This window comes from Camelus dromedarius, chromosome 4 (assembly GCF_036321535.1).
Source record: "Camelus dromedarius isolate mCamDro1 chromosome 4, mCamDro1.pat, whole genome shotgun sequence".
Classification (NCBI taxonomy): domain Eukaryota; kingdom Metazoa; phylum Chordata; class Mammalia; order Artiodactyla; family Camelidae; genus Camelus; species Camelus dromedarius.
In genome coordinates, this window is record NC_087439.1 from 18,123,845 (window position 1) to 18,147,809 (window position 23,965).

Below are 23,965 nucleotides of genomic sequence, written 5' to 3' on the forward strand. Positions count from 1 at the left end.
GTCATCAGTGACCTGGCTTTTCTCAGGGATGCAGATAAAGCCTATGGCTAGAGGAGAATCAAACAGGGCCCCCTAAACAGAGTCTCAGGCTGGACTGAAACAACAGGACGTGGCAGATTCCGAGTGCAGGCAAGGTCAAGGCAAAGACGAAGAGAGGGGAAGGTCATACTGTGAAGCTGCGGGGTGGGTGGAAGTCATTCCAGATCAGAACTGGCTATCCCCAGAAGAGCCTGCATTTGTGTGGAGGTTTTGAAAATTAAAAAAAAAAAAAAAAAAAGAAAAAAAAAAAGAAAATGCCCACTGAGGATCCTTCACAATAGATGAAAATGGACCCAGAGCAAGGTCCATCATTATGAAATTTTATAACACTGGGAACAAAGAAACCGATCTCTAAGCTCCCAGAGAGGGAAGGGAAAGATTTCACTGAAACAAAACAGAATAAAAAATGTGAATGGCATTGGATATCTCAACATCAATACTGAAAATCCCAAGAGAAAATGATTTCTAACTAACAATTTATATACAGACAAGTTAAAAATCAGATATAAAAGTAGAGCAAAGGAATTTTCAAATATGCAGGGTTTCAAACAATTTAACTCCAATGTATCCTTTCTTGTAAGGCTACTAGAGAATGTGGTCCAGCAAGACAAGGGAGTAAAAGAACAAAGAAAATAATATCAAAAAAGAGAAAATTCAGCACAGCAGAGAAATAAAGACAAAAACCCTGGAGGAGAGCTCTGCAACAAACCCAAAGAGCAACAGCTAAGACTGCAGCTGATTAAAGGCTCCTGGGGAAGTTTTTTAAAGAAGATAAAATTAATGAAATGCTAATGTTTAATGATGCTTAGAGGAGATTAAATAACTACGTTAGCCATTTGCAGCAACATGAATGGACCTGGAGATTGTCATTCTAAGTGAAACCAGCCAGAAAGAGGAAGAAAAACACCATATGATAACACTTATATGTAGAATCTTAAAAAAAGAGACACAAATGAACTTATTTACAAAACAGAAACAGACTCACAGACATAGAAAATAAACTTGTAGTTACCAGGGGGGAAAGAGGTTGGGAAGGGATAAATTGGGAGTTAGAGATTTGCAGATACTAACAACTACATATAAAATAGATAAACAACAAGTTTATACTGTACAGCACAGGGAACTATATTCAATATCTTGTAGTAACCTCTAATGAAAAAGAATATGAAAAGGAATATATGTATGTATGACTGAAACATTATGCTGTACACCAGAAATTGACAATACTTCAATTAAAAAATAAAAAAAAAACACAAAAAAACCCCAACTAGGGTGAAGTATGAGGATGGATTACTGAAAATGAGTTGGAAAAGAAAGAAAACATATCCACAGTATATTGCCTGGTTAACCTGTAAATATTATAAACATGATTCTAATAATATAATGGTGAATATCAGTCAAGCCAAAAGTAGTATAAATTGCTATTTAAAATTAGTAAAACTTTAAGTATCTATCTCTTCACCTCTACCTATCTGTCGATCTGTGGATCTATCGAGCTATCACTCTACGTACCTATCACTTTGTAGGAAAAATGGGAATGAGGAAAGGTGCGGGTGTGAGGGTGGGGCCGAGGGGTGAGAGAGCTAAAGTTTCATCTTCTATGTTGGGAAGCCAATTGATGAGAGCTAAAATTACAAAGCAAGCAGTAATACAAACCAAGAAGGAAGATAAACACAGTGCTGAGGGATTTGAAGTAAACCTTAAAACAAAAAACAAAAAACAAAAAACAAAAAACAGCTGAAAAATAGAAAGTGGTTGCCTCTGGGGAGTAAGTTTCAGGGACTGCTATTTTTTGAAATGTCTGTTTCCCCTCATTAAATTATGATCCTATGTGGCTTTGATAATAATTTTAAAAACTTAAAAACAGGCATTTCAAAATTGAAAAATACCTATTTAAAATTCATGCATCTGACTCTAAAGTCACGAGATTGATTCTGCAAGCTACATTCTGTATGTCTGTTTTCTAAACAAAAGAAATTCATACGATGGGGCTGGAGGCAGTTAAGAACTTTAGCCTTGGATTTTAGTGCCTCAGAAAGTGGAAATGAAACCCTCTCAAAATAAGGAGCTATAAATTCCAGAAATGTTGCCATGGTAACTGAACCACTTTAATAAACTGCATGTTTGCCTGAAGAGCTATATTTACTGTGATAAGCTTTTCAAAAAGTACATGTCAAGTTGGAGTATTTTTAAGGTACATTCATTTACCAACCATTGCAGACTTACCAACTATATAATCATGGAACTAGCCTCAGATGTATTCCCTGTCTCTTCAAAAGCAAGCTATTTCTGCCAGTCTCCTCTGCTAACATCACCCTCCTCCTCAGTACAACCCAAACTGCTGATCCCAAAGCTCGAGCCCCCAACAAATTTCCTTCCAATCACAGGTTCAGAAAGGCTTATGATCACTGTTAATATTATAAGGTTCAACTATATAAAGTCCAATGGGCTAAACAGCCACTTTGGACGAACCCGTTCACCATCACTGTGATGTTGCTTCCTAGGAGAAAAGGTGTTTGGGGAAACAAAACATTTGTATCACAAAGGAACTTTGGGATTCTCTTAGGTTCTCAGGTTGGGGATTGCGTAGGCTTGCATTTTAAAATGAACTATACATGTAAGTTACCTATTCTGATTCTATTCTAATGAAAACATTCACTGCCTTGTCATATTTTAAGTTATCTGAGCAGAAATTTGCTTTCAAAGAATCTTAAGTGCATATTACATGGAAGGGCAGATCCTGTTAACGATCAGCATTTTGGTTAAACTGGTTTAGGTATCATAGAAGTTGCAGAAAGTGCATGTGTTCACAATTCTATTTTATCTTGCTGAAATTGGTCTGTTAGTAATGTGTCTGTTAGTCAAAGTTCTAACTTGAATAATTAATGAAGTCTACACAATACACCTCATTTAAAGAAATGCAGAAATAAAGAGAATGTTGTACAACTTGTTAGTTTTTTTTCAGTGAATAGGTGCTCCTCATACTTTTTGAAATAAAAGAAGTTACCAAAAAACCTATATTGCATTAAAGACCTGATGAAAGTTACTTCAAATTGTCTTTTAGTCAAAATAATAAGAGGGAGAGAGAAAGAGTGAAAAAAAAAGCATCAAACTTGAGCTTTGACAAAACTTTCTCCTTGACCAAACTTCAGTTAAGCTTCTCTGAGCCCTCTTCTTGACTAGGTCTCAACTCTGGCTTTCCAAGTCTGTTCTGCCCTTGCCAGGCTCAGTCTTAGCAAGAATCCTGCTGAGTCAGTTTATCGACAGTGCCCCCACCCTGGATACCTAATCATCTCTTGATATCTGATCAAGTTTCTCATCCCCACTTTTGATGTCTAAAGTCCTTGGCCTTCCTTTAGCAAGAATTCTGTTTTGACCTTGGTTTTGATCTGATCAATGCACACATCTCCCCTTCAAGGAGGGTCAGCGACCTTAGGCAGGGAATAGCTCTATAATTACCACAGTTATCCAAGTAGGAGAGGAGCAAGTGACCAAAGCAACTATAACTGATTTAACGAGCCATTCGCAGTTTCACTGAACCAATCTGTATACTTAGACATGAATGGTTTAATTTTTGAGAAAAGTATATGCTACTGTCAGGAGCAATCAGTTTAGCATGAATTCCCTTACTTTCGATGTCTCCTCTTAGTAATTTTCCATCCACTGACCCCTTCATCCTGCTGCATGCTATAAATCCCCCACCTGTCCTTCCTGCGTTCTCTCCTCAGTCGCAGTAGAGTTGACTCCTACTACAATGATCTTGAATAAAGTCTTCCTTACTATTTTAACAAGCATCAGAGTAATTTTTTTTTTTAATAGCTATAACTTGCAGCTAAGGGAGCAAGAGCACAAAAGAAGCTTCCCCTAAGTTTTGAATTCCTCAGGCCCCAGACCCAGTGCCTGTTTTGTTTAGGTATCTGGTGGGCACACACTTTAAGGACAATTCCTCAAGCCTTTATTAATCACCAGGAGGTAAACCATGATCGGTCTAAGCAAGCCTAGCACTTCTATTCCCCCTGCAAGTGATTCTGACAATAATAAATGTGGGAAGTCTGCTGGAGGCTTCAAAAAAAAATCCTCACTGACAAAGGGACTCTGAGGAAAGCTCTTCCTTGCTTTGGACATTATGGCCTGCACCTGACACCAGGAATTGCAGTGGTCATCTTGGGGCTGCTATGGAAGCTGCTGAGGAAAGCAGTGAACTAGGGCAGCCAGAGTAGAAAGAAGAATCTGAGTTCATTTAAAAAAAAAAAAAAAGCTTTTTTGAGATAAAGCTCATATACTGTAAAATTCACCCATTTAGAAAGTGTACAACTCAACAGCTTTTAGTATATTCACAGAGTTGTGTCCCCTTCACCACAATTTCAGAATATTTTCATTACCCTAGAAGAAAACCATCACCTCTTAACAATTACTCCCAAAACAGGTCCCTGTGTCACCCTGGCTCTAGACAAACACTAATCTATTTTCTGTCTCCATGGGCCGAATTACGACATTGCGTATAAATGGAATCACACGATATGTGGTCTTTTTAGACTGGCTTCTTTGTGAGCATGTTTTCAATCCATGATGCAGCACTTTTCAGTGTTTAATTTTTTTTATTGCCAAGTATGGATATACCACATTTTATCTGTCCATTCATCCTTCGTATGGATATACCACATTTTATCTGTCCATTCATCAGTTGATATCCTCTCTGCCTCTGTTTTTATTCATGTACCTATTTTTATCTATTTCACGTTATAGTGTTTCTTATTCTTAATTTGCTTATTTGTGAGAGTTGGTTTACCTTTTATCCTTTAAAATGATCTCAAATGAGGAAAGGAAAGTTAACAAATACGAGAGGACACACCCTGCTTATTCATGCCCTATTTGCCCCGCAAAACACCACAAAGAAAGGCTAGGGATTTGTCTTCTGCTACCCATTTTTCCTGGCCAAAGGTTCTTAATTTAGAAACCACTTCACCAACCAGAAAAAGTATTTTCAAATCTGACAGAAGACAGTCTTCAAGGGAAGAATGATCATTCCATACTATAATATCAGGGTTTTGAACATTTTCACAGGGCCCCAGGCTGAAATTTTCCCTTAAAAAACTTCCAAAGATAGTTTGGATGAACTATTATATGTGTGATTTTTCTTACCTCGAGGCATGCTTATAATTACATCTGTAAATAGAAAATAACACTTTTAATACATCTACTCTTTTGACACTGACCAAGTTCCACAAGCAGCCCATTTCACACTAAGAAGCAGAGGGGCTGCAGTTCTGTATGTAAGAACAGAGCAATCCCAGTTCAACACCTTAACGAACACAATTTTACAAAAGAACATGGGATCCTAAACCTTTCCATGAAACTTTCTGGAAAAAGATAAAATAAAGCAATTGTTCTATCTAATCATACTATCTAATCAATCAACCAACTAATCTATCCATCCATCCTCCATCCATCCATCTGGCAAGGTTGGATGAGACAGAACATTTCCATGAATAACGTACTCCATTGGCTTTACTCAAATTTAGATGAAGTTAGAAGGCAAAGCCAATCTGTAGCTTTCAATTCTTTTTTTTTTTCCTACCGAAGTTGATTTCATGGAAGTTTGACCATAAAAGTCATTGATTAAAAGAGCTAATCTAATTCTTTAAAAACTGAATCAATTTTGAAAAACATTCTTGATTCCTTTCTAAACTTCATCCATTGATCATGTCAATAAGGTACAACTAAAGTTAAGGATAAATAAATCTTACTTGGGTGTTTATAATGATAACACATAGAATGGATAGACTTTGAAATTCTGTATCTTCACCACACTTGTACAGGGATGCGGAAAATCACCAACAGGGAAATAAGAGGTACCTTAAACCCATGGTCACTAAGAAATACTACATTTATTCAGCTATCCTAATGGAATGATGGGTAAGTGCATGTACTTTGTTGCCAAACTATGTTCAGCTCCTGCCTCCATCATTTACAGTCTGAAAGCCTTGAATAGGTCACTTGAACTCTGTGCCCTGGTTTCTCCATCTATAAAAGGGGATAAAAAGTACTTACTACCCATCGAGTGGTAGTAAGAATTAGATGAGTTAGTGCATCAAATATGCTTGGAACAGCTGGCACACGGTCAACGATGTAGAAGTGTTAGCTCTTATTTTCACTGTATTTCTTCAGTAAACTGCAAAAACAAATTCAACCTTGCCACTTTGTTCAAAATCAGAACCTAGGCCTCTTGGCTCTCAAACTTCCCACTGGCCAGAGAAAACAGAACTCATCATTTGAGAATTCTGTTACACTTTCTTACTTTTACTCATCCTCTCTTCCCTTCCTTTTGTCATGAGAGGTATTTTTTCTCTTCTCTAAGGCAAATCCCTCCACCTGATTCCAAATTTAACCATTCCTGCCACTTCAAAAACCTAATAGCACTCCTCCTTCTCAAGTGGGTATTTCCCCATCTTTAATAAAGCCTTCCTCCACTTTACTGAGCCATATAGCTAACATAGGTATCTCCTTCCTCCTCCAAGATGACACTATATTGCTTTATTTGCACTTTCTCACTACCGACCGCCTCCTTACTCATGAACAGGAGGCTGACAGTGCCTGGTTCAGAGCCAGAGACCCTTTTCTAAACAACAAACTGGCTCAGGAAGAGGTGCCCTTCAGTCTCACAGCATCCCATCCCTGTGCAGCAGGGAACACTGCAGAGACCTCACTGAACCTCACTGCATTTTAGAAGTAGGATTCTACCTGTTTAAGCTGCTGCGGCAACACAGCAGAGAGGAAACGTGCTTTTTGTTTAAAGCAGTTTGCCTCTGGAAAGTCTTTAAGACACTAAGAAATGCTGCCATCCTATAGTGACAGGAAATTTTAAATTATGGGTTGATTTAATCTTTTAATAGAAAAATAACTGGCATTTCTCTTAAAATAGTTTTCTCTACAAATGAGACGTGTCACCATGTACCAGAAAATAACTGAGAGTTGGCTAAACCATGCATACAACTTAATCTGGGTTTTTTCCTAGGAGAGTATCAAGCTGATCCTAAATCTAAAGAATCTGTTCATTCTCATCTATTGCATTCCCCACAAATATTACACAGAAATAAAAATAATGGTACAGAGGAAGAAAAGTAATTCTATTTATCTGAGATCCTTCACTAATTGACTTTTTACTAGTAACATTTATTATTTTATGGTCATTTCCTTTGTTTAGTGTTTATAATTACCACTTACTGTTTATCATCATTGTTAAATTTCTCATTATGAAATATCTAAAAAAGAGATCTCAGTAATGTAATAACATACTTAAAACTTATACAGCCTCTATCTTCCTAAGAAGTACAAGTATTTAATCTCAAAACGCAGAACACCATTAATGGTTATACAGCACATGGATGACATATGTCAACACCATTATATAGTATCACACTGTACATATGAAAAATCATCATATCAACATGACCTAATTTGCTGACATGACCTAATTTGAAGCACTGTACTGTATTCCCATCTGCCTATAACATTGGAGGATACGAAGAAAAGAGAAAAGATTAGAGCAGAGAAAGAAACCTATCCTGGAGATCTATAAAACTAGGAGAGATGGAGACTCATTTGTATGGGAGACTTTTGGCATAAGTCTGCCTAGAACAAACTAAGAGAAAGATGACCCACAGAGGTCCTTTCTAGCCCACTGCTTTCTCATAACAATTAATGGACAGTGTTAAAATGGTGATATAAATGGATGTGGGAAGTACTTCCTTCCTCATAAGAGGTGACAAGAACAAGATTTCACACTTTACACATTGATTTATTATGGGGTTACAGCCTTTTAAAAATTAAATATCACAAATAATGAAGAGCTCATTTTACTTTAGGCAGTAATTAAGCATATGTCATGTCCCTAAAACAGCATGTCCTGTAAGTAACTATATACAAAGGCATTTACTTGAAAACTTATTATTTTCTTCAAAATTTTCTTCTTACTTGTATCTAGATTTTCAAATTCACATCAACTATCATTAGATAGTTATAATTATCTTTAAATTTCTTGACCTAATTGTTCAAATGATTCAATGAAAAGTATTTCCAATACGATGCTGCAGAGTACAAAGAAATCTATTATCTTACAGCTTGAGCCTTGCTGAATTTGGCACAGATCATAGTTAATGGGAAACTATGCACAAAATAAATCTGCTGTTTTTCCCAGTCTCCGTGAATGGCACAAACTTCAACCCAGCTGGCCAAACGAAGCATCTAGATTCTACTTTTACACTCCCCTTCATAGTAAGTCAATCACCAGTGTCTACTGATTTACCATCTTAGTATCTCTTGAATTATTCCTTTCTTTCTAGCTACGATGTGGTACAGAACACAGACAGAATCGACTTAGGATATTTTTAGGGGCCCTAGGATTTATTTCGGGAATGGTAAATGAGCACTGGCTTCAACTGAAAGCCACCACTGTATTAGCCCCTAACAAGAGAATCAGCCTGTCCTTTAAAGTTCCGAAGCCAGGCATTGACTCCTCTTCCTGGCTATGAAAGTCCTAGATACTATCTTTTTCCAATAGAAAGCTGTTTCATCTACATTGAAAATCTGTTCTTTAGTGTAGCCACCTCCATTAACCATCTGAGCTCAATCTTCTGATAGTTTGCTACAGCTTCTACATCAGCGCTGGCTGCTTCACCTCGCACTGTGATGTTATGAAGACGGCTTCTTTCTTTAAACTTCATGAACCAACCTCTGCTAGCTTCAAACTTTTCTTCTGCACCTTCCTCACCTCATTAAGGCTTCAGAGAACTGAAGAGAGTTAGGACTTGGCTCTGGATTAGGCTTTGACTTAAGAGAATGTTGTGGCTGGTTTTATCTTCTGTCCAGACCACTATCAGCAGTAAGGCAGTTTCGCCTTCTTATCATTTATTCATTCACTTGAGTTGCACTTTTAAGTCCTTCAAGAATTTTTCCTTTGCAGTCACAACTTGGCTAACTTTTGCAAGAGGACTAACATTTGGCCTATCTCGGCCTCCAACATGCCTTCCTCATTAAGCTAATCATTCCTAGCTTTTAATTTAAAGTGAGATACATATGACTCTTCCTTTCACTTGAACACTTCGAGGCCATTGTAGGGCTATTAACTGGCCTAAACGCAATATTGTTCTAATAGAGGGGGAATGAAAAAGGACTAAAAATTAGGAAGCTGGGGTGGCAAGGATTGGTCTTCTGCTGCTAGTAATCTTTGGGAACATGTTCCAATCTGGGACAATTAAATTTTCACCTCTTTTCTTTTTCTTCAAGAATCCTAGGAATTAGGTGCTACTTCTTATTGACTGTCAACACTTCTGACTTCTAACTAAGGTTTCTGACCATGCACAGAAAATTATCTGAAAAATTCTCATGTATATTCTTTTCCTTTAAGCAACATTCTATACTCAGTATTATGTAAAAAGAAAGCTAAGCAAGTAAGCAAACAAAAAACAAGACAGCTATTAACTTTAAGAAAAACAACAGTTGTCAAAGAAAAGAAATGTAATTACAGCTCAACTGTGAAATGTTTAACAGAGTCATTATACTATAAACAATGAACACTGATCAAACCAAAAATTATGATTCGGGAAAATGAAGTAGGGGGAATGTATTGCAAATATTTTCTTCCAGTCTCTTGCATTTGCCTTTTCACAGCCATGTCTTTCATATACTATACTTTTAAACACCGTAAGTTTTAAAGTTTTGGAGGCGGAGGGTAATAGCTCAAGTGGTAGAGCGCACAATGTGCTGAGTTCAATTCCCAGTATCTCCTCTAAAATTAAGTAAATAGATAAATCTCAAAAAAATTTTTTTAAAGTTTTGAGTCCCATTTGTTTTTTCTTTAAAGTATGTGCTTTCTGTATTTTATCTTAAAAAATGTTCCTACCCAAAGGATGGCATATTTTAAAATAGGTATGCTACTGAAAGTTTTATAAATTAGCTTTTAAATTTAAGTCTATGATCCACTTCAAGTTAATTATTCTGTATGGTGTGGAATAGTGATCAAGGCTCATTTTTTCCCCTTATGGATATCTAATTGCCCTAGTATTCTGTTGAAAAGACTACCGTTTCCCCATTGAATTATCTTGTCCTTTCCTAAGATCAGTTGACAATCTATATGAAGGTCTATTTCTGAACTCTCTTTTCTGGTTCATTAATCTATATACCTATCCCTATGCCAATACACAACGTCTTATCACTGTAACTTTATAGTAAGTATATATATTATGTGGTGTGAGTCTTCCAACTTTGCTCAGAATTATTTTGGCTACAGTAAGTCCATTGCATTACCTCATAAATTATACACTCAGTTTGTCAGTTTCTAAAAAAAAAGACTACAGGGATTTTGATTAGCATTGTATTGAGTATATAAATTAATTAACAGAGAACAAGCATCTTAGCAATATCAAATCTTCTGATTCATGAGCATGATCTGTCTTATTTAAGTCTGTTTTACATTCTCTAAATAGTGTTTAATGGTTTTTTTAGTGAATTTTTTTTTGTTGAATTTATCCCAAAGTAGCTCATGTTTATGGATGCTACTGTAAATCATATTTTTAAAATTTTAATTTCAAATTTTTCATTGCTAGTATGTAGAACTACAAATGCTTTTTGTATTTTGAACACGAATGCCATGACCTTGATAAATCCACTTGTTAGTTCTAGTAGCATGAAATGTTCATGAATTTTCTATGTAGACAACCATGGTGTCTATAAATGTAGGCAATTTTCCTTACTCCTTTTCAATCGCATAGCTGTTACTTCCTTTTCTAGCCTACTGCACAGTTGTAAGAACTACGTTGAATCAACAGTGTTGAACTGAAGTGATGAGAGAACCGACTCTTACTTTGTTTCTGATCTTAGGGGAGCAGCATTCAGTCTTTGAGCATTAACTGTGATGTTATTTCTAAGTTTTTCATAAATACCTTTTATTGGGATGAGGAAGCCCCTTTCTACTCCTAATTTGCTGAGATGTTTAATCATGAATGGATGTGGAATTCTGTCAAATGCTTTCATTGGGATAAACATATAATTTTCCATTTTTATGTTGTTAACGTGGTGAACTACAGTGATTAATTCAGTTTTATACAAACCTTTATTCCCGGTATAAATACTTTTAAACATATTGGTGGATTTGATCTGCTAATGTTTAGTTAAGGATTTTTATATTCATGAAGGATATGCGTCTGTAGTTCTCTTGATGTGTCTGTCTAGTCTCGGCATCAGAATAATCCCACTTCATAAAATTACTTGGGAGGTATTTATTCCTCTTCTGTTCTCTAAAAAAGTTTTAGTTATTAGTTTTAGTTAATAGATATTGACATATTTATTCATATTATTTATTCATTTAGTCATATTATTATAATGAATTGACTCCTTTATTAGATGAATAACTCCTGATGAATTTAATCCTTTATCTTTAAATGACAAATTGACTCCTTTATCTTTATGTGTCTCCTCTTTAATCCTGGGAATATTCTTTGTTCTAAAGCCTACATCATTTCATATTAATGTATCTACTTCAGCTTTCTTTTGATTAATTGTCTTCATCCATTTATTTTTAACTTTAAGCCTTCATACTTAAAGAGAACTTCTTATAGATATCATACAGTTTATGCAATCTGATAATTCCTGCCTTTTAAATGCTGGTTTTAGGGCATTTACATATAATGCAATTATTGACAAAACTGTATTTAAACCTACCATTTTGTTTTCTATTTGATTTAGTTGTTCCTTATTCCTTTTTCTTTCTTTTCTGCCTTCTTTTGGATTAACTTCAATTTTTTTTGTCATTAGATTAATTTATTATGTCCACTATATATACATCTTAAAACTTTTTATTTTGAAATAAGTTTAGACAAGAGAGGTTGCAAAAATAATACTGAGAGTTCCTATATACCCTGAACCTGGCTTCTCCTGATAATACTAGTGATAATTTCTTATATAACCAAAGAACAATATCAACACCAGAAAACTACATTGGTATATTGATATTTTCTATCACTAGAATTCTGTCATTTTGAAGATGTTATAAACATGTGTTGTGATGTATGTAAACTTTTGAGACTGCTTTCTTTCACTTAGTGTAATGCTTCTCGGAGTCATCCAATTTGTTGCACTTATCAACAGTTTATTCCTTTTAATTGAGTATTCCATTATATTTGTTTGAAGGAACTGTGGGTTTTTTTCCAAGTTTTGGTTATTACAAATAAATTTCCGTAAAGGTATTTATGTAAATCTAAATTTTTACTTCTCTAGGATAAATATCCAGGACAGTCAGATTTTTTATGATTAAATTTTGTCTCATCTATTTGCTTATAAGCTAAGTAAAAGAATTTTTCCCTCAGATACAATGTATTTTATTTCTAGCATTTCTATTTTATTGTCTTTAGAGTTTCCATGTTTCTTCTGAAATTTTCCATCTTTTCATTTATGTTGTTTATCTTTTCTTCTAGCTCCTTTAACATACGATTCCTAGCTTTCTTAAAGTCCTTGTCTAATTGTCCTACAATCTGAGTTATTTTTTCATCTGGCTTTATCTTTGATAATGGGTGAGTTTTTTTAATTGCTTTTATTAGTTCATAATTTCCATTAATGCTAGAAATTTTGTATAGAAGAACAGGATAGAGTGAGATAAATGATACTTACACCCAGAAAAGGGCATGATTCTTTTTCTATCAAGGTGATAGTATGGAAGGGACTGAGACAATCTTATCAGTATTGAGCTGTATTTAGGTTGTTACATTTACCTTTAGTGCACCACAAACTGGGATTCCCTCAACAACGGGACGCTTCTCTCTCATGAAAGTGTGTGCTAAGAATTCTTCTAGCTGCACTCTCAGCTTTTGGCAGTTCTTGCACGCCTGCACTATAGCAGGATGCCTCTCCCCCAGGAGTAGATTAATCCATGGGAGGGGGCAGAAGATTTCTTTGTTCTTCAGGTAGCATGTCAATATAAGGCAGGCCCTTTGCTTCAGCTGAGTCTTACAGATGAGGCTTTCCTGGTGTTTCTGCCCCTCTACCCTAAGGCAACCAAACTATGTCATGTAACCGTGGGTGATCCTGGGCAAGAGAGAGATTCCTCCATCAGTAACAGATCTCTGTCCTATATAAGGTCCTGATTTCAATAGGGTTTCATCCCCTCAGGGTTTCATTTTATTTCTACTCAAACCCCAAAAGCAGCTGATCCTGGACTGGGCTTTGCAGACTCGGGGAGGGGGACTTTGCCTCTCCTACAGTAGCACAAGGCTTTTGATCAGTGTGAGAAGAGGGTCCTAGAAGTACTCAGGGTATCATGCTTGAACTCCACCAATGGGGGTGCTCTCTGATCTCCTAGTCAGTATCTGACAGAGGCCAATGGAAATAAAGCTTTTAAATGAGTATGGGCTCCCTGGGTCAGAATCCCATATTATTGTGAACTGTCATGACAGCCTATGCTCAGTCTTTTTAATTTTGTTAAATTTTAGCTGTTTTCTTCTTATCTGCTTCTACCTGCTTCCTAACACTTATCTGCCAAAGGAAACAAATCTATGTCTCATCTCTCCTCACAACAAACTAGGAAAAGAAGGAATTTTTCTCAACCTATGAAAGGGCATCTATAAAAATCTTAAAGATAACATTATAATTAATGGTAAAAGACTGAATGTTCTCTGTCTACAACTGGCAACAAGGCAAGTTTGTCCAGTCCTACCAAACTTATACTTGTGTTCCTTCAATGTGATGGGCAATAAATAAAAATAAATTAAAGGCATACAGATTACAGGGAAGAAATAAAAGTGCTTTATGTGTAGACAAAATGATGTCTATGTAGAAAATCTCAAAGAATTTACAAAAAAGTCACAGGAACTAATAAGAGTGCAGCAGGTTACAAGATAAAAGGTCAATATACAAAAAGCAATAATAATTCTATACTTAGCAATGAAAAAGTAGAAATTTAAATACTATTTACAAGAGCATAAGAAGACATGAATACTTAGAAATAAATCTAACAAAATGTATTCAAGAAAACATTGCTGGGGGAAATTAAAGAAGACTTAAGTAAAAGAGATACTCTTCTCATGGATCAGGAGATTCAACAGTATTAGGAAGTCAGTTCTCAATACCACCTATCTGTTAGAACGGCTATTATCAAAATGACAAGAAATAACAAATATTGGCAAGACTGTGCAGAAAAGGATCCCCTGTGCACTGCTGGTGGGAATAAAAATTGGTGCAGTCACTATGGAGAACAGTATGGAGGTTCCTCAAAAATTAAGAGATAGAACTACCATATAATTTCACTTCCAGGTATTTATCCAAAGAAAACAAAAACACTAACGGGATAAGATATATGCACCACCATATTGACTGCAGCATTATACAACAGCCAAGAGAACCTAAGTGTCCACTGATGGTTGAATGAAGAAAACATCACACACACACACACACACACACACACAGAGGAGTATCACTGACACTTAAAAAGAAGGAAATCTTGCTATTTGTAACAACATGGATGAATCTTGAGGGCATTATACTAAATAAGTCAGATAGAGAAAGGCAAAAACTGTATGATCTCATTTCTATGTGGAATCTTAAAAAACAAACAAATCCCCAAAGCCCACAAATATAAAAGACAGACTGATGGTTTATGGAGGCAAGGGGTAGAGGGTTGGTGAAACAGGTAAAAGAGGTCAAAAGGTACAAACTTCCAGTTATGAAGTAAATGTGTCATGGGATGTAATGTACAGCATGGTGCCTATAGTTGATAATACTGTATTGCATGTTTGAAAGTTGCTGAGAGAATGGATATTTAGAGTTCTCATCACAAGAAAAACATTTTTGTAACTATATATGGTGATGAATGTTAAATGGGCTTACTGTGGTGATCATTTTGCAATATATATAAATATTGAATTATTATGTTAATAGACCTGAAACCAATATAATATTGTATGTCAATTATATCTCAATTAAAATAAGTCAATTCTCCCAAATTAATCTACAGATTCAAAACAATTCCAATCAAAATTGTATATACTTAAGAAGCTAATTCTAAAACTCATAAAGAAAAGCAAAAGAACTACAATACACAAAACAATTTTAAAACAGAATAAAGTAGGGACAAACACTATGTGATTTTAAGACTTATAAAGGTAGAGTAATCAAGCAACTATAGTATTCTGTGAGGTCAGATGGATAGCTCAATGAAATAGAATAGAGTTCAGAAACAATCTACACATATATAACCAATTGATTTTTTATGAAACTGCCAAGATAATTCAATAAGGGGAAAATTGTCTTCTCAACAAAGAGTGGTAGAACAATTAAAAATCCATATGCAAAAAAACAAAACAAAAACCAAACTGAACCTCCACTCTTACTCTGTAACACATAAAACAATTATCTCAAAATAGCTCACTGACCTACATTTATAAACTAAGGCTATAGCACTTCTGGAAGAAACACAGGATAAAACCTTTATGAACGCGGATTAAGCAAAAAATAATTAGGACTCAACAACCGCAAAACATAAAATTAAAAACCTGATAAACTGGACTGTTTCAAAATTTAAAATTTCTGTTCTTTAAAAACATAATGTTGGGGTTGGGGTGTAGAGTGAGTTCTTGGTGTGCATGAGGTCCTGGGTTCAATCCCCAGTGCCTCTGTTAAGGGGCGGGGGGAATCCAACAACCCACAATGTCAAGAAAATAAAAATGGGAGCCAGAGACTTGGAAGTAATATTTGCAAATGACATTTACGTTAGAGAACTTGTTTCTAAATATATCAAGGGGCTCTTACAACCCAAGATAAATATGGGCTTGATATGAACAAGCACTTTTCAAAAGAAAATGAATGGCTAAAAAGCACATGAAAATATGCTCAATATCATTAGTCATTAAGAGGCAAATTAAAATAATAATGAGATACCACTGCTTACCAAGAAGTATAACTAAAATTAAAAAGACTGACAATACCAAGTGCTGACAAAGATGTAGGACAACTGGAACCCTCATATGTTGCCAGTGGGAATGCCAACACTTTGTTGTTTTTTTGTCTTTGTTTTTGTTTTTTTTGGGGGGTGTGGTAATTAGGTTTATCTATATTTAGAGGAGGTACTGGGGATTGAACTCAGGTCCTTATGCATGCTAAGCATGTACTCTACCACTTGAGCTATACTCTCCCCCAAAATGGTATAGCACTTTGAAAAACAACTTGGTGGCTTTTTATAAAGTTAAATCTACACTTCCCATATGACCCAGCAGTTCCAGTTCCATCAATTTACTTAAAAGAGATGAAAATATGTCCATACAAAGACTTGTACATGAATGATTATAACAGGCTTATTCATAATAGCCCGATCTGAGACTACCCCAAATGGCCATTAAATGGTAAAGGAATTTAATTGTCACATAAATATTGATATACAAATATTTATATACCCATGTATTTGAATATTATTCAGCAATAAAAATGAAAATGCTAATGTCATATGCAAAAACATGGATCAATATTCAAAAGCTTTATGCAAAGTGAAATAAGTCAGACACAATGCTACGTACTATAGGACTACATTTTTGTGACATTCTGAAAAATGCAAAATTATAGCGACAGAAAGCAGATCTGTGACTGACGAAGTCTAGAGGGTAGGTGTGAGGGAAATAACCAAGGTGCACGAGGGAACTTTTGGAGGTAATGGGAATTTTCTTTATCTTGATTGTACTGGTGACTAACTATATTTGTCAAGCCTCATCACACTATATATTTTCAAAGGACAAATTTCACTGTATATAAATTATATTTAAATAAACCTCTCTTTAAAAAATTATGCTATAAAAAAATCTCAGAACTGGGAGAAGGATGACACTCATTAGTATGTATAAGTTCAACCATGCTGGTAAAAACAACAAACAATGTGTAGTAAGTTTACCTGATATACACTGAGATTTAAAAACCCCCTAATTTGTACTTTTGGATAAAAAGAACATCTATCTCTGTAGGGATCTAACAATGTAATACCAATTACAAATGATTGACTTACATAAAAAAAAGATTATTTGTAGCAATTATGTAGTAAAGCCATGGAAAAAGCTGACAACAAAGATGAATATATGTAAGTCCTTTAAATGAGAAAGTGTAAAATATACTCCCTTATCAAACTATAGCCATACACAGAAAAGGATCACTATATGAACAGAACAGGTATAATGCTGTGCATTATACTACTGTTTACTTTGAATGTGTCTGAATTTTTCTGTAATAAAGAGTTAAAAAATTAAATGGCAAAGATATTGTGCAGTATGCAAATAAGCTGCTTAATTAAAAAATTAAATACATTAAATAATTTGTATCAAGACAAACAAATGATGGCCCAGCAATAAGTACCTTGGCAATAGCAGTTTGTTTAAACATGCGAGTAATCAACCCCACGACAGTCTCGGTGCCACCTGAACTTGGAGCTCTCCTTAATTTTTCCCACTCTTCAAAGCTGGAATTCAATTCCTATGTAGAAGAAAATAGCAATGTTTAGAAAAACAAACTGATACAACATTGTACACTGACTACAACTCAATAAAAGAAAAAAAGAAATCCAGCATAAAGAAGAGAGCAATTAATACAATAATGAATCATGTTTTACTTACCTTCTTTTTATATATAGAAAAATGTGTGTGTGTGTTTATACATATAAAGAAAATTCCCAAAGTTGCCAATGTGCTCATTTTAAAACATCACTGTGCAGATAGGTCAGTCACATTTTGTGCTAATGACAAAAACCAATGACAAGTTGTGGGTGAAAACCAAGCCCTTAACCCACACCATAAATTAAACAGTTACAGCTTTCTCTTACAGAGCAACATTTTGTAAAGTAAAAATAAAAATTTAAGAAACATTTTAAATAAAATAATATATAAAGTAAAAACAAAAACTTAAAGAGAGCATGGCAGTGAAAATGTATACAGTAGCAAAACATTTTACTAAAAGGTATGACTTTATTTAAATAAGCATAAAGACTTAGGGAATATTAGTTGAAAAATGTAATATAATCATATATTGACTCTTCTTTTTGTAATGTTAAAATGGTGGAAACAGAAAATCAGATCATTCTTACTTACTTCACCAATATTTTGCACAGTGTTCATAAAATGCTTACTCTACACTTTCAAGATAAAACAAGGCAATAAATAGTCTTTCGACAAAGTTATGTTCAGATTTGAAGAAATTCAAAGAATATATAAGCATCCTACTCCCCAAAAGTAAATGTAGATAAGGATTAGGTAAAACACAATTTGGTTTTCTAATATGTTGAACTCCACATCTTACAACATGATCACAGATTTTTAAGATTCCAAGAACAGGGGGCTACATCTAAATTATTCTAGAAGACAGCTACTCATACCTAAAAAATAAATCCTAGAGCAACAAACACAATTCTTCTTGCTAATTATTGGGTTTCACATCCTACAAATACTTAGAATTCTTAATACTAAGTCTATGTTGCAAGTGAAGTGCTTCTTTTCCTCTATTCTGCAGAAATATATATTTTAATGACCAAGATACTAAATCTTTTCACATTATTTGATAACTACATTTAAATTCTTCCTGCTCTCTTCTTGAAATGATACAAAGCCAATTCACATGCCTCTATTATTTAAACCTATTTTAAGAAAGTGGACTTTTCCATCTGTGAAATATGAGATATGCATAATTTTTCAAAGTATAATTTAAAATGATTTCAAATAAGACTTTCAGTCAAACACGGGTTCTCACCTTGGCTGCTGCTGATGGAAGATCAAATGGAATACGCTGTCTGATTTTAGGGGGCAGCTGGGTTAAAACTTCACTCTTTAATCTTCTAATCATTATGTCACTTAATCGCTGATGAAGTTCATTAAGATTTGATGCCCCTCTACAATCCCATTGAGCCCTTTTACCAAAATATCTGTTAATATAAAGAAAAAGCATGTAGCAAAGCTGAATACTAGAGAGTAAGAAAACAATTTAACCACTGTGTTCTTCCAAAATTTTAAAAAGGAGCCATGATGCTGTTTTTACTTTTATTTCTGAATGCAAATTAGTTTCAAAAGCTCAGCTTTAGAAGTAGTCATGAATAAGATTATACATTACTCTTAGCTATAGGAAATGTTAATGTTTAAACATAGTGTTTATACTGAGTTAATCCAAGACTGGGATGAACTGATAACTCTTGAGTACCACTGGCATTTCGGATGGGCTCAAACTTGGCAGTGTGTTTAGCAGATCTAGCCCTAATCGGGCACCGCCAGTACACCAGCCAGTCTATGTAACAACTGAAGCCACCTAAAACATTTTCCACAACTTCTACGAGGCAATATTATCTCCCACTGTTAAGCATAGCGGATGGATCACTTGGTGACCTCTCCTTCCTCTGAAACCACAGAATTGACAGCAAAGGGAAAAAAAGGGCAGAGATCCACTATGAAAGAGAGATGGGAGGGAAAACATCAGAGGATCAGTGATTTCAATAAACGTTTAGAAGTCAGACAGACAAGTGGTAGCTGATTTGACAAAAGAAAGTAAGCTACAAATTAAAATGCTTGCAGTAGAGCGCTTGTCCTCCAGGTCTCTGAAAAGATCAGGAGTTAGAAGCATCAAGCCCTCCAGACAGGGGTTAGGATGAGGGTTGACATCTAGGGGATCTACTGAACTTCGGCACCAGGACAGCTGGCCCAACAGCATCCCTCTGTCACTGTGACAACCCACACACAAACTCACAAAATTCCCAATCATCTTCCAGGAACCCACACTAATGAAAATAGCTGTTAAAGAATAATTAACAAGGGAAAAATTTTTGTTAGGCTATATTACAATTATTAGTATTACTTAAATAACTATCCATTTTAGTGGGATTTAGTGGTATTTTAACACAAATAGGGTCATTTTGAGATACTTAGAATTAGCTAAGATTTTTTTTTAAGTTTAGTGTATTTTAATAGCAAACATACAGGAATAGTACCAACATTAAAAATGTGCATCTGCGTGTAGAATTCATTAGAAAAGTATAGTGAGTGGATGGAACTTCTGTGTGATAAAATGATAGATACCATGTAGTCTTCAATAATAAAAGTATGTGTTTAAAAAAACTAAGTGCTGGCATTGTAAAAAATGTAGTAGGTTTGTTATAACTGTTATAAATTGAATTACTGAAACTTGTTCATCGAAGTATTTTGACTTCCTTTAATGCTTTATGTTTCCATATTTTTTTAAGTTTTATACTTTTGTTATTTTATTTATTTTTTATGAACTTTTTTTTATTGAGTTATAGTCATTTTATAATGTTGTGTCAAATTCCAGTGTAGAGCACAATTTTTCATTCATACATGAACATACATACATTCATTGTCACATTCTCTTTCGCTGTGAGCCACCACAAGATCCTGTATATATCTCCCTGTGCTACACAGTACAATCTTGTTTATTTATTCTACATTTTGACATCCCAGTCCCTTCCCACCCCCCGTCCCCATATTTATTTTTTAAATTTACACACTAATGAAAATGGAAAAATACTCATTTCACTCTTATCTTAAATTGACTTCTAGTGCAGTCATTCCTAGCTATTTACATTGTAAAGGAAATATTTTATTGTAGTTTGCAAAATTTTAATTTTTCCTCTATGTTATGCTGGAGTTGTACGCATTTTTTAAAAAATTATAGGCAGATACAGATGATTATATACCTATATATTTTGTTTAGGAATATTAGGGGAGCACTAGATAATATTTACTATGAAAAGTGGACATCAGGCCGATAGGGTTGAGAAATACATTACTACAGTTTCCCTGTTCTTATCATGATCATTACACCCATTATACATGCTACATGTGAGACTAAGTTTTGGGGAAAAAAAGATATTTAATGTTTTTGAATTTCAATCTTTAACACAAAGTAAATAAATAAAGGCCCCTAAGGAGCAATAAAGACCAAAACAAACAAACAAACAAAAAACACCAGATACATCTGAGGAGGATGAATGCATGAGGTCTTAAATGCCTTACATTAGAAAACAGCAAGTATTCTGAAGGTAAATGTAATATGACAGGCAATACTACACAGCCACAACGATGGCAGAATGGTGACCCTCATCACCATAAATAAAATGTGAAGAAACATCTCATAAGCTAAAGACAATATTGAGTAGAAGTCCTACAGCGTCAAATTCTCTTCACCTGCACAGGTGTGTGTATCCCAGGGCGTGCTGGTAGTTGCGAACTACTCCATCTCCTACCTGCTAATCTCTCCTGCACACCACTAAGTTGAGCTTCTTAAAATACAAATCATAATATTCTTCTCTTGCTTAAAAACTTTCAGCAGGAGACTTCCACTTTCCTCCAACATGTAAGGAGCTTAGAACTCACAACTCCATCCCATCAACAAGTAAATATCTAAACAAACTGAAAAATCAACAAGTCTTTTTAGATTTGTGAGAGAAGTGAGATCATGAGACAAACCGGTGCCCTTAAAATTGGCAAGGGAGACAGATGGATACAGAGAATAAAAGTTTATCAGAGCAGAAACATCCAGGAAACCAGTGCCAGGGTAGGAACACCTCAACTGTAGGTGGCGAATTGCCAGAAGCTCAGTGTGAAAAAAAAACTCTGACATTTAAAACCTCAAGGGGATCCAGTCCTACAGTGGAGGCGGGGTACCCCCATACTTGTGTGGGTTATAACTCCAGGAGCTGTACCAAGTCCCCATGGCGAACATCAGAGAAAAACCTCCTCACACTTCCAGCAGGAGGAGGAGAAAAGGAATCATTTTGAAATAGGCTCCAACATTTTGCTTTTCTTCACCAAGGCTGCCCTCAGGAAAAATTCTCTTACCAGAACCTAACTGATCTGGGGGCAGGGAAATACCCCATTCTGGCCCCCTCTAGTCTTCCTGTTCAACTAAAGGAGGGGAAACACTGAGAAGTACTGGTGAAGATCACGGTCCAGGGCAGAAGCTCAACAGAAGACTGAGATCTTACAGATCCCGCCTCCTCCCTCCACACCTTTCAACTATGTTACTAAAGGCTTGTTACTGCAAGTCCTTCTACTCAGCTCATCATGTCCACCTTTCAACAAAACACTGAAGGCATACTGAAAGGTAAGAAGCAGTCTAAAGAGATTGAACAAGCATCACAATCAGTCATAGGTAGCAAGAAGGTAGGAATTACAAAATGAGAAATTTTTTTCAAATATGATTAATAGGATAAAGAGTGTTAACAGAAAAACTAGATGACATGCAAGAATGGATGGGTATTGTATATAGAGATGGAAATTCTAAGAAAGAATCAAAAAGAAATGCTACAGATCATAAATACTATAACAAAATGAAGAATGCTTTTGACGGGCCCATGAAGAGACCGGACACAGTTGAGGAAAGAATTTCTAGGCTTGAGAATGTAATAGTAGGAATTTCCAAAACTAAAACTAAAGAAGAAAAAAAAAACTGGGAAAAAAAAAAAACAAACCAGAGCAGAACATCCAAAAACTGTGGAAAAACTATAAAAGGTGGAAAATACGCATATTGAAAATAAAAGAGGAAGAGTGAAAGGAACAGAAGAAATATATGAAACAATAATGACTGAACATTTCCCCTAGTTAATGTCAGATACCAAACCACAGATTTAGAAATCTCAGGGAATATTAAACAAGATAAATGCCAAAAGTTTACACTTAGACAAATCTTATTTGAAATTTAGAAAATCAAAAAATAAATTTAAAAACCCTGAAAGAAGTCATGGAAAAAACACCGTAACCTGTACAGGAACAAAAATAATAATTACATGCAGAAATCATGAAAGTAAGAAGAGAGGAGAGTGAAATATTTCAGAGAAAAACCCACCAACCTAGAATTCTGCACCCTGTGAAATTATCATTCAAAAGTCAAGATGAAATATAAAGACTTCTTCAGACAAACAAAAGTTGTGAGAATTTGTTGCCTTAAGACCTGCTTTTCAGGAAGTATTGAAAGTTCTTCAGAGAGACAAAAAATGATAGAGGTCAGAATATCAGATTTACTCAAAGAAAACAAGATTTTAGAGAATGAATGAATAAAAGTAAATTTATAGTTAAGTAATTCTTAACTGATCTAACAATAGTAGTTTGTACAACGTAATAATAGCAACAATGTATTCGATTGTCTATATATGCTTATGCATAAGTGAAATGAATGGCAGAGATGATACAAGGTACTAGGGGGAGGAATTAGGATATTTTTAACATATGGTATTTGCACCACTTCTGAAGCAGTATAGCATTGTTGGACCATGGTATGGCAGTGACTTTTTACATAGAATACCAAAGACACAATCTATGAAAAAAATAATTGATAAACTGGACTTGATTAAAATGAAAAACTTCTGCTCTTTGAAAGACAATGTCAAGAGAATGAGCAGATAAGCTGTGGACTGAGAAAAACATAGCAAAAGTCACATTAATGAAGGAATGTTATTCAAGTTCATAACATTATTAGCCTATTGTGTAAAATTTTTCTGTAATGTTGTCAAATTTTAAAAAAACTTCTATTTTCTTGGTCAGGTTTATTCCTAAGTATTTAAAACATTGATAAAGTAAATTAAAGATCATTTAAACAAATGGAAATCTATCCCATGTTCTTGGATTGGAAGAATTAATATTGCTAAAATGGCCATACTACCCAAAGCCATTTACAGATTCAGTGTGATCCCTATCAAATTACACAACAAAATTTCATAGAATTGGAACAAATAATCCTAAAATTTATATGTAATCACAAAAGACGCAGAATTGCCAGGAAAATACTAAGGAAGAAGAATGAAGCAGGAGGCACAACCCTCTCAGACTTCACACAATACTACAAAGATAAAGTAATCAAAACAGCACGGTATTGGCACAAAAACAGACATGAGGATCAATAGAACAGAATAGAG

The 23,965-nt window shown here is 34.9% G+C and overlaps 1 protein-coding gene across 3 annotated transcripts in view; it reads right to left on the reverse strand.

The window, feature by feature from the left end:
* ZRANB3 (zinc finger RANBP2-type containing 3) overlaps positions 1-23,965 on the reverse strand; it is a 209,619-nt gene that overhangs the window by 54,536 nt on the left and 131,118 nt on the right. For all 3 annotated transcript variants that reach the window (XM_031451316.2, XM_010984029.3, XM_031451317.2), the window contains 2 exons: positions 18,802-18,973; positions 17,419-17,535 (listed from right to left, as the gene is read on the reverse strand). In XM_031451316.2, the coding sequence (XP_031307176.2) occupies positions 17,419-17,535; positions 18,802-18,973 (289 nt within the window). The remainder of the gene's footprint in view (positions 1-17,418; positions 17,536-18,801; positions 18,974-23,965) is intronic.